The 12576-nt window shown below is 42.6% G+C and overlaps 1 protein-coding gene across 2 annotated transcripts in view; it reads right to left on the reverse strand.

Annotated features, from left to right (window-relative positions):
- The window catches only part of HCN1 (hyperpolarization activated cyclic nucleotide gated potassium channel 1), a 308517-nt gene that overhangs the window by 64908 nt on the left and 231033 nt on the right, over positions 1–12576 (reverse strand). For both annotated transcript variants that reach the window (XM_061617563.1, XM_061617552.1), the window contains exon 6: positions 10573–10813. In XM_061617563.1, coding sequence (XP_061473547.1) covers positions 10573–10813 — 241 coding nt within the window. The remainder of the gene's footprint in view (positions 1–10572; positions 10814–12576) is intronic.

Raw genomic sequence — 12576 nt, forward strand, 5'->3', positions numbered from 1 at the left:
CCTTGAGTGCTAATGGCATTACACCCTCCTCCAAGGATGCATTGACCACCGCCTTAATCCCCTCGCCCAATTTCTCTTTGCAGCTCACAAGGAGCCACGATGGGCAAGGATCAGTTAGACAGGTGGTAGGCTTCACAGTCGAGAGCACCTTGTCCACATCCTCAGAAGGAAGAGGTCAAAACCGATCCCATTTGACCGAATTGCAACTGGCCAACTCTGTTTCATTTACTGTGTCCACGGCGTACGGAATTGAGCTCCGTAAATGTTCGATTTTGTCGGCAAAGTGCTTTGCTAATTTGTCACAGGAGGCCTTAGACTGTTCCAAGGGTTCCTGAGCAACTGGACCGACCAGGCTTCGGACCACTTGGAACAACCTTCTGGGACAGCACTCTGCGGATGCAATAGAGGCAGCAAAGAACCTCTTCTTTTCTGCCTTTATTGCCACTTGGTAGGCAGTTACTGCTGCTCTAACCTGTGTCCGGACATCTTCGGAACGGGATTTCCGCCACCGGCGTTCTAGTCGTCTCACCTCCTGTCTCAGATTTTGCAACCGTGGAGTATACCAAGGTGCTAACTGAGTTCTGTTCAGGGGGAGAGGACATTTCGGCGCCACGCAGTCCAGAGCCCTGGTGATCCCCTCATTCCACTCCATCACCAGGGTATCGACCGTGCGGCCTTCAGCAGGTTCCAATTCCCCAAGCGCAGTCAGGAATCCTTCTGGATCCATTAGGCGTCTGGGGCGGACCATTCTAATAGGTCCTTTTCCCCTACGGAGGGTGTGTGGTATCGAGAAGTCTATATTTACCAGATAGTGGTCTGACCATGACACAGGGGTGGAAGAAGCCACCCCCAACTTCAGAACACTTCCCTCCCCTCCCAGGACAAATATAAGGTCGAGAGCATGACCGGCTACATGGGTGGGCCCAATATTACTAAGGTGCAGTTCCCAGGAAGCCATGGTTTCCAGGAAATCCCAAGTGGCTCCTACGAGAGTGGCCTCAGCATGTACATTGAAGTCCCCGAGAATTAACAGCTCTGGGGACAACGCACGTACAGCCGAGACCATCTCTAGCACCTCAGCCAGGGAGTCTGCTGTGCAGCGGGGTGGGCGGTACACAAGCAGGATCCCCAAACTGCCCTTCGGGCCCAACCTCCAGTACATGCAGTCAACAAACTTAGTCCTATGAAGAGGAGGTCTGGTAAAAACTAGAGACTCCCGATAGATGACTGCCACACCCCCTCCCCGCCTTCCCACCCTCGGTTGTTGTGCATAACGGAAACCCAGCGGACACATGGCCTCAAGAATGGGAGCTGAGGCCTCATCCAGCCAGGTCTCCATAATACATGCCAGGTCTGCTTGCCCATCCAAGATTATATCATGGATATGCGATGGTTTTTGTACTACAGACCTGGCATTACACAACAACAATTTAAGGTCGGTAGGAATCCTGCATCCCCCAGTTGTCGTCTGGTTCTGAACAGACCCAGAACATGGGATGGGTATTACACATCTATCCCGTGTTCCCCTCATCTGGCATGGTCTGCCAACAGTACCATTCCAGCGTCTGCCGCCCACTCTTTCTATAGTTTGGCCCCTCACCCTCCCTGTCACATCCCCCCCTGACTTGCACATGCCCCTGTCCCTGTTCGCCAATCAGACAGGCCACCCACCCTAAAACAATAATGAGCCGGAGACCCGCCTCTAACACTCTGATACTGCTAAATTAAATTTAAATTAAAATTAAAAATCATTACAATTCCCCCACAACCACACAACCACACATCCACACATCCATACATCCCCACAGTCAAAATCAGCCCAAAATCAACACAAGTAGTCCTAGTCTTGGCAGTGGTGGCAATAATAAAGATGACAATCTTCCTTCGGTTGCTGGGCCGCACCCAGAGCCTGGCTGCCCTCCGCGGCGCTCCCACCGCCACCGGGCCGATGTCCTCCACGGCTCTTCTACGCTGCCACCCCAACCGTTCTCTACATACTGCTCTCTACGTACCCATGCAGTGTACCAGACACAACACAATCCAGACTTCAGTTGTGTCACAAGCACAAAGGAAGAACTAAAAGTAAATTAGGGTGTATGGAAGTATTGAATTTAAAGCTTTGCATAAAGGACAGCTTATCAAACTGTCATCAGTCTTTATCCTAGTGGTCTTATCAGTCAGTACAGCAAATTGCTTTAAGACTGGTGTCACTCTGAGACACATTTAAGCCACTCCATGAAATGGTGAGGAGGAAAGTCAGTGGGGATTTCTGGACCAGAAGTGAGGCCCCCTCCCCCCCCAACTGCTACAACTCTTTCAGACTGAAATAGAAGAACGACTCACTGTAATGCTTAGCTGACAGCAGAAAGCCAATCCAATAACTGTCAGGTAATTTGCCACTTAAAATTGCAGTTCCCAGTATAATTTTCATCAATATTTGACCAAATATTTCAAAAGTGGTCAACAAAGCCATCATGAAGTCACCTTTGATAACCTCCAAAGGCTATTTACGATGACTACATTTCCCAGTAATACTTGTGCCTGGTGCCAGATTTCTAAAGCGATAAGACACACTTCTAACCCCCATACCACAGCCATCCAAGGCAGTTTCTTACCGGTAAGCCCTCAAACTCCAGCTTATATCCCTTTCATACTTTATCTTGTACGCCGCCTAGAGTGGCCGCTTGTGTGGCCAGATAGGCAGCCTAGAAATAAAATTTATTATTATTATTATTATATCCAAATTAAAAATTAATCTTTTCCCAATGTCAAAGTTCAAACTAATTCCCACCCAAGTGACATCTCTAGCTTGCCTTGATTTTCCATTAATCGTTATTTGTGGACAAGAAATATTATTTGTGGGCAAGAACTCTTAAGTAACAGGAAAGCACAGGATAGCACACTTGATAATGATATTTAAGGAACACTTGAGCCCTAAAATCTATCTGTCACAGATCATACCTCAAAGAGACTTTTTATTTTGTTTTACAAATATAGTTTCTTGTGCAGTACCACACAGACTGCTTTGGATGAAAGGGAGGATATAAATAATGAAAAAAAGTATATTTTAACTGAAGTTCTACATGGATAGGCCAGACTGCTATACATTTTTTGTAGGTGAACGTATGTATTTATAGTCCTGCTCCATCCAAGCAAATCCAGGCCTCAAATTACAGAATTCAAATTATAAGCTGTAATGAATTGTATCCTTCCAGCTGAGGAAAGCTGACCAGCTTTAATTTCTCAGCAGGGAGTGGGTGTTTCATCATGTACCAGGCATATTATGTTGCTGTCTAAATGGGCAAGCCGTTTATCTAGGCCATATGGTAGCTTTCATCAAGCTAGGGAAGGAGAGACTCAGGTAGGTCTATCTATTGAAAAGCCAAGTCTCGCTTCTCATGGGCTGTGGGATAAGACATGAGTTCTTTGGGTGGATGGGTGGAATCTAGGAAATTATTAAATTTCACTGATGTTGAAATGAGTTTCTTGCACAACAGCCAACTAGACTTTTTGCATATATGCACAAAGAAAAAAAGAAACAAAGAACAAATTAAAATAATAATTAAGAGAATGGGGCAAATCAAGTAAAACATACTAAAATATCATTGATCATTATGTCCCTCCATTTCATTATGGATTAAAGACTTTTTAACAACTCCAAGCAAACAGAATTCGCCCCACACTAAGTAAATGGCTGAAGGATTCAATAAATCACTTCCCTAATATGTACATCCTTCTCTGTTAGAGAGAAATACCACTTCAGACTCCTGCGTCTGTTGCAGCTCTTAGCTCTGTTTGTTCAGAAATCTTAAGATTTGAACCTACCAGTGTCAGAAAGGGAAAATTAAAAGCCCGGATGGATCAGACCAATGGTACATCTGGTCCAGAATCCAATTTCCAACAGTGGTCAGACAGATGCCTCTGGAAAGTCTACAGACTGGCCATCTACAACCCTTGTTGATGCTCCTCAGCAGCTGGTATTTATTTGGCAGCATAGTATTCACATTTGGATGATTAAACCTTGGCTCAAGAAGCTGAGATATGAATGAATCACCTCCACACAGGCATTTTGCTCCTCCCTTCATGTGTGTGGAAAAACAGGCCAGTTAACTATACTTTCCCATTACCTCTGAATCAGGAAGCTATAGTTAATGGCTTCCAAACAAGCCAGGATAGTAAGCCAACCATAACCCATGGCTTCATATCCTGGCAAGATTGGAAGCCATTAATTATAGACTTCTGGTTTGGAACTAACAAGAAGCTATGGTTAGCTGCAGCTTCCTGGGTAGTTTCCCTGTTTTCACGAAGGGGAAAATGAAGTTGCAATGTGTAGGTATGCAGGAACATAGCTCAGTCTGGTCAACACTGACTGACAGAGACCCTCCAGGGTTTCAGACACAGAGTCCACAAGATAAAACAGTGGGAGGGAAAATATATTCTAGCAGAATTCTAGGTGTCCTCTATGTTTTTAATTGATTGTGTCCACCTTGCCTTAAATGAAGTGGTGTTTGCATTTTGACAAATTTGTGGGGCAGTACAATATCTCAGAGAGAAGGTCAGGTCTCCTGCTCCCCTGGTGCATTCACTATAGCTGCCCAATTTCCCTGCTTTTTAAAGTTTGATAGAAATATGTGTGGGCTATAGGTACATTCTTAAACCGCAAGGTTTTTTGCCTATTAGTGAGTAAATATTTAACATTTGTATTGCGCTTCAGAGTGCTTAAAATACTAATACATTTATCTCTGCAATTATCTCAGCATTTTAAACACATTATATTCATTTCTCACCAATACTGTGCTGATCCTATAGTTACAACAGCAGTAGTAATACCTCTTACATAGGTATCAAGCATTTAAAGCATTTCACATAAATTATTTCCAAATTACTTTCATAATGTAGGGCTAACGGTGAGTGAATAGTGACAAACATAAGATCATTTATAGCATAATCCAATGCCTGTTCACTCTAGGAGTTCAATGAGGTTCACTCCCAAGAAAGTCTGTATACTCATCTTGATATAAGCCCCTGAACTCAATGGGAATCACTTTTGAACAGACTGCACTGTTGATAAAGTTAAGGTGAGATTTGAAGGACGTGTGAACACACACACAGCTTGTGTGTGCATTGTGTGTGCAAACGAAGTACCTGCAACTATAGTATTTTGGCCCTTTTTAAAAAAAAAACCAAACCCAACTCACTGCTCTGATGTTAATTTAAGCACACCCAGTCACACGTAACTGTCTTTAGAAATTGAACCAGCAGCAGGAACTAAAACAAATTATAAAACTTTATTAAGTACAGATGAAAGTTTAATGAGCCAAAGTATCCATTCACCCACCAATAGAAAATATAAGGGTAGGAACTGACCGGGAACAAGTTCTTCTTAAACACTGGCATAAGCCAGCTGTACTGAGAGCAGTTGTGTGTGTGGAGGGGGAGCAGCACAACATGCAAGCTAATGCCATAGTCAGCATGCCTCTTAAATTAGCTGTAAGGAGAGGGAAGGAAAATTACATGCCACGTTGTTTTAAATTTACCACACAACCTTTTCAGGGATCCACCCATGCATCAAGTTGCAATGTACAGAGAATTTTTTTTAATGGAAAACCATAATGATGTCTATCAAGCCTGAAGGTGCAGATGACAAAAAGGATACTTCAAGCACCAGACTTCTGCTCTTAATTCTTAACCTCCTTACTTACCTATTTATGTGTGTATCTACATACACATACATACTTAATGGAAGTTACTATGAAATGTTTACCTGCTCTGTAAAAAAAACTGTGAGCAGGGATCCTTCAGTAGATCACAGATCATTAAGAAGGGTTGCATTGCAAATCATGTAGTTGAACAGTGAATAATGTCTGTGTCCAGGACGGCTGCTGAGATAACCGGTGATGTTGTAGAGTTTCATTTTTCCTAGCTTGGAAATAAGAATTTTGGTGGCTTGAAATACTTGCCTTAACTATGAGATGAGCATTATGGCTCTAAAAATTCTTCTCTGGCTCAGATTTTAATTGAGATAGAGAAGTCCCTGCTATCAATATGCGTGCCTCTGAATCCCCTCTTCTACCCATATACTTATTTTGCTGCTTAGGTGGGGATTCTCTCTCCTGCCTTCTCCCTCTAGTGCAGGGACAGGGAACCTGTTCAGCCTGAGAGTGTCACAATCCCTCACAGGCAACCTTCCAAGGGCTGCATGCCAGTGGAGGGTGAGGCCAGAGGCAAATGTAGATCAATGTGACTCTTACTTTGTACAGTAGGCTGCATTCCTGCCAAGCAACAGCCAGAGTTTTCTACACACCCACATCTCTCCATCCAGACCAGCCTTGCCCAACTAGTGGGCCACCAGGTGTTGCTGGACCACAGCTCCCATCAGCCTCAGCCAGCATTGCTAATGGTCAGGAAAGATGGGAATTGTGGTCCAACAACATCTGGTGGCCCACTAGTTGGGAAAGGCTGATCCAGACAAACAAGAGTCATTGTCATATTTCAAGGGCACATTCCAGCAAGGCAGAAACACTCGAGGAGGGTGCAGAACAGGGTGATAAGTACTATGGGAAATTGCCACGGGCTGGTTAGGGAGCCGGAGGGCCACATTTGAACCCCAGGCCAGAGGATCCCCACCCCTGTTTGAGTGTGTGGCATGCTGCTAAGATTGTAATCCAAGCTCCAGGTACACTGGTAAATATCATTTTCACTGCCCTGCTTGCATATGTTTGGAGGGAGGGAGGCATTTCACTGAGGAAGTAAGATCCCATTGTGATCCCAATGACATTGGGGGCTCAGTGAGGTCTGAGTCTATTTAGAAATGCATTTTCTATTTTCCTACATAAATTAAGGTTGTTGCTTTCAATGAAACAATTTCCAAACTGAAGTCTTTACTGCAGTTCTGCAGTAGTTCATGGGATTCTAGAAAAACTTTAATACCGTAACTAATCGTCTTTCGTGTCTAAAATTTCACCTGATAGTTTTGCCAGCATATGGTTCCCTGCAATTGGGTGTAACTCAGTAAATATTGTGAAAAATTAACCCCCACTTGAAGCTACCCAACAATTAGCCACTGTTAGGAAATTCAATACATTCCACACTTCTAGTGTAATCAGCTGCAATTAGGGAGTCCTTCTACAGATGTACATCGTACTTTGGAAAGATTGGATGAAAATCAATTAGTAAATCTGGATAAGAGAAGGCTTGCCTTCAATAAGCATATGCCATATAGTAAAGGCCTGACCTCCTGTGTGCTTCCTTAAAGACTAATGCAAGTATACAGTACAAGAAGCTTGCTCCTTTTGCAGCATGATCCAAGATTAGAGAAGAGGAGATATCCGTGGAACGTAAGTCACTGTGAATGAGGGCGGGTTACATTAATGGATTAAAAGACACAGCAAGCTAATTCTTCCTGTACCATTTGCATTCCTGTATGTTTGTAGACATTTCTGTATGGATAAGGAAACCCTGTGGAACTCTGCAATGCTCTGGGACTTGATCCTGCAGTGGAGCTATGTGTACAGAAACCAGACATTTTTGCTAGATTGAAAATATAAATGAAGGTAGGATGCAGATGTGTATCCAGGCATGCACCTGTATTTTGAAGTATCCAGCAAGTATCTTATATAAAGTGGAAGTTTTGATAGTAAGACGAAAGGCCTATCAGAATGGTGATGTTCAGCATGTTCTGGATGGGGTTGCATTCCTCCTGAAGGCACAGCTGTGCTGTCTGATAGGGTTCTTTGACCCAGCCTTGCTCTTGTGCAGATAAGGGGCCGACAGTGTCTTTGCCAAACTTAATCTCATGTGCCAAGGACAGGGTTGTTTTTTTTTCTGGAGTAGGATGAACTTGCCACACTTACATGCATCCTGGTCTCCTCAAGTTCACTTTACTCTGAGTCCAGCACACATTACATGGAGCTGCTCTTGAACGCTTTACTTAGTACTGAATGCTGTAACCCCATCTTTTGAATTTATAGCACCAATATTATAACAGCTGCACTGGTTTTCCATCTACTTACAAGTCCAGTCCAAGGTACAGGTACCATGTTTGGGAATGAGGATGGGTTGTAGGTAGCTCAATAGTAGAGCATCTGCTTTATATGCAAAAGGTCCCAGATTCAATCCCCAGCATCCCTGGGATACAAACCGAATGAATTATCATCATCATCTCCCGGTAGGGCTAGGAATGTCCTCTGCCTGAAATTACAGAGAGCTGCTGTCTGTGTAGACAACACTCAGCTAGATGTACCAATGGTGGTGTAAGGCAGGTTCCTATATTCCTTCCTGTGTTCAAAGCCCTAAAACCTTTGGGACCAGGATATCTGAAAGACACATGTACTTGCACACTATCTATACAGTACAGTCATTAGGAGTATGTAATGTATAAACAGGGCTATTGCTACAAGTGAAGGAATAGAGGAAGAGGTGTTGCTTATGAGTCTTGCAAAAAAATTTCCCTGCTAAAAAACTATTCAGCTACTGAAGAGAGAGATTTTGAACAGAAAAACCGCTATGTGGAAAATATTAGCAACTCCTATCCCCTGCTTAAACTCACCCCCCCCAACACACACACACACACAAGGCTGCTTTGGTTAAAACAAGAGAAAAGTCAGGTGAAAGATACATGTGACTGCATATCACATCTAGTGTGGGCTGAAGAAGCCATGAGGGTATTCAGCTGCAAAATGACACACAGCAGGAAACAAAATGGAACAATTGCAGTATTTATCTGAAAGCACTCCATACTTGTGAAAAGAAAAAAATAGGACTGATTGCTGACCTGCTGATAAGATTGCTGTTCTGCTGAATTCTAAACCAGCATTGCTATAGTTACGTGTCTTTCATTTATTCAATGCAAGGGGATACATACCTTGGGCATTTCAACTTGGGCACTAAATGAAAATTACTCTTTATCACCCCCCCCCCCAAGAAAGACTTCTCAGGCAAATAAAATGCCCTGGCATAAGTTTCCATGGACAAAAATGTACTTCATCAGGTACATGATCCTCAGCTGTCAAATTAATAGATATCCCAACAAACATTCTGTGTCTACATATATGGTATATTCTAATGTCTTTGGTCTAACTAACTGAAATAACCACATATTCTGTTTATGCCTGTCTCTATAGCCCTCTTTTTTCTCTTTTGCTTCCTTTGTGTCTGTTTTTAGATTGTAATCCCCTTGGAGTATTGACCTGTCAAAGTGCCATGTACATAGATGCTACTGTATAAATAAACACATACATAAAGAGATACAGTGAAATTTGTAAACAGAGGGTCTAAAAAAGGCCACAATTTCTATCCAGGAGCAGAAAGTCTGACAACGCAGAGCCCAAATGTATACAAAGTAAGAACAAATTGGGCCATTCATAAACACAGTCAAAGTTGACTAAGCTAAGCAATGCTTATTGTACTTGCTGTACTATGCTAATTTGACATATGAATTGGGAAATAAACTTTCTGATAAAATAGTCCCCACCCCTTAATGCACTGCATGCACAACGGGGGTCCATGTGATGACCAGAGAGTGGGACCGTGCACTGAGCTCTGCCCGCAGCATCACATGAGCATGCTAACCCACCCAGATATCTGCTCATAAAGCACAGGCATTTAGATGAGGAGTCCTTATGTGTGAACAGCTGTGGGAGGCTGCAAGATTTAAATATTCATCTCAAATGAATATTTATCCCTTATTTACATGCACATGTATAGCAGCCTTCCCCAACCTGGTGCCCTTCAGATGCTTTGGACTACAATTCACACCATCCCTAATCAGGGGGCTTATCCACATGGGAGCAAAACATTGTAGTAAAAACGCTGCTTTTACCTTCATTTTCTCTTTGCACAGTCCACAGTAGGCAACTCAAAGCCAGCTGCAATCACGGTGCTTTTCATTCACACCGAAGAGAAAAGATCAAACATGCAGCTTCCTAATGACCATGCAGGCTTGCAGAATGGGAGCTAGCAGTCAATCAGGAAATGACATGAACAAAGGGAGGAGGAGGGAGTGGGCATGGAGAGGGGAAGCATCGCATTAAAGCATCTACAAGCCCCTAGAGTACAGAACTGGAGACATTTTTACCTTCCCTTTTCGGATTAAAACAGCATGTTTTCACTTTGGATTTAAAGGGGAAAACTGTGATTTATTTATTTATTTTATTAAATTTATTAGTCGCCCATCTGGCTGGTTGTCCAGCCACTCTAGGCGACGCACAACATAAAAACATATAGTTCACATTAGAGCCTTAAAATTCCAACAATAACACTAAAATCTAACCCACTGCTGATTGCCAGTCACGGCATGTGAACCATGCAAATTAAAACGGGCTGTGAGTAGCACCAAACCCACACAAAGTCTCTGTGTGAACCAGCCCAGGGTGGCAGATCAGGACTCAGACTGTCCTGCTTGGCAATCTGCTACAGAAAGTGTTTGGATGAGTTACTGTATTCTGTTGCCATAGTCCTCTTGGGAGAAAAAGAAAACATGTCTTCATAACCTTCCTGAATCCTAACATGCTTAGCTTAATCTGCATCCACTCTCTCCATATATATCATAGTATGCATTTCCCTTGCACTCACCTCCAAAGTAGGAGCCATCTGTCAATTTCATCTCTTTACTTGCTTTAGTGATAACACCGGCAACCCCATGTTGAATGAAATACATCTTTTTTCCTACAGCTCCTTCTCGGATAATGTAATCTCCAGGCTGGAACACCTCAAACCGCAGTTTGCTCAGCATGGCCGTTACAAAATTTGGATCAGCATTTGCAAAGAGAGGCATTGTGGCGACAAGCTTCCGGCAGTTGAAGTTGACAATCTCCTAAAATGCAAGAAAAATAATTGGGGTCAATAGGTGTATTCAGGTGGAAGGAAATTAAATGCAAAAGTGAGAAGGCACAGACTCAAGTGGCAAGACCAAGAGGCAATCTAACTGAGCCTTTTAATACTGTAAGACTGCACACACATACAAACACACACACACACAACTGGTGGGGAAGAAGTCTCAGTAAAAACACCATGATAACAATCTGTCAGGACCTTCTTCTGTGCACACACAACAGAAGGAATGACAGCTGTGTAAGAGCAAAGATGTGCTTTTGTACATGCTCCATTGACTGGAACTTGCACAGAATTGTCTAATGGACTGTATGTGCGTGCGCATACACCTATTTCAAGGCAATGACATTATAAATGAAAACATATTCCTTTTTTGATAAAAATAATTACTGATCTAAAGCAAGTTGCCCAGAAACAGACAGGAAGACCAACAAGATTTTGTCACCGCTGCAAGCTCTCTTTTCAAAACTCACAAACAAGCAGCAAATATTACCTTAGCAATTACCACCATGTGGACAGAAGTAGTCTGGGGAGTGATTAAATTATGATGATGGCTGGAACCCACATGCTGTTTAAGTGGGTGCATTGGGACTTCAGTCAATTTAGTCCTTTTGCCTACAGAATGGGGCTAAAAAGGAACAGCAGTATGAAAGGGAAAAGAGGCACAGTAGTAAATTGTCTAAGCCCAAAGTCAATGGAGCTGAAGAGGTAACAAGAGACAAGATATACCGCTCATCTTGCGGATATCCCATGTGGAAAATGAGGAGGAAAAATTGTTCCAAATAATGCCTCTTTCAGCACCTTGCTGTTTTGGTAAAGTCAAAGATAATGTGATTGTCATTATTCTGCAAACCACAGAATGTGGCACTGAGTGCCAGTTTCCTGAGACTCTCAGATTTCATTTTTAAAGAAACAGCTGCAGAGACATGCTGTAAGGTATATGCCAAATTTCTGTTAATAGCACAGAAGTCACAGGAATTGCTGAACGCCTGGATTTCCAATAATTTCAACTGAGGTGAGGCTCATTGTTCCTTTGCTCCTTTCGTCCTTGGGCACCTCCAGACTGTCGATATTTTGCAGGATTCAAGTACGCACCAGGAAATTTAAGTAATTAAAGTAGATTAATGAACTCTGTCACCCCAGTGCAACAAATTTCTTAAAAAAGAAATGGACTTTTTGCAGTTAGGAAAGTGGAGGGGAAATGCTTTGAAAGGTGTGAAATGAATAAATGATTTACAGGAAGATGTATAAACACCGTGTAAGCAAACCAGGATGGGTGTTCATTGGCATATAAACATCCTGCAAACAAATCAGAACAAATGCTCAATAAAGACTGGATATAATTGTACAAGTAAATCAGGATAAATGCTCAATAAACAGGTAGTCTAGAGGAGCCCATTTAAAGATTTATACCTTGCCCTTCTAGTGCTTTTGCATTACAGAGCAGCCTACAAAAATTAGAACACAACATTCACATAATAACAGAAACAATATAAAACAAATCAATATAAAAAAATCACTAATAGGGAAAAAAAACCCTTTGCAGTTTAAGAACATACCTATAGCTAACAGATATTTCTATTAAACTTTAAAAAGCAGAGAAATTGGGCCAGGCCTGGCAACCAAGAGGTCTTCTATATCTTTAAAAGTTGTGCAGAGGGAAGGGAGAATTCCACCTTGTGGTTTTTCCCATTACAGAGTGGTAAGAACACCTGCACATGGCTGACTTTCTCTTCTCCTAGATCA

This window comes from Rhineura floridana, chromosome 1 (genome assembly GCF_030035675.1).
Source record: "Rhineura floridana isolate rRhiFlo1 chromosome 1, rRhiFlo1.hap2, whole genome shotgun sequence".
In the NCBI taxonomy this organism is placed as follows: domain Eukaryota; kingdom Metazoa; phylum Chordata; class Lepidosauria; order Squamata; family Rhineuridae; genus Rhineura; species Rhineura floridana.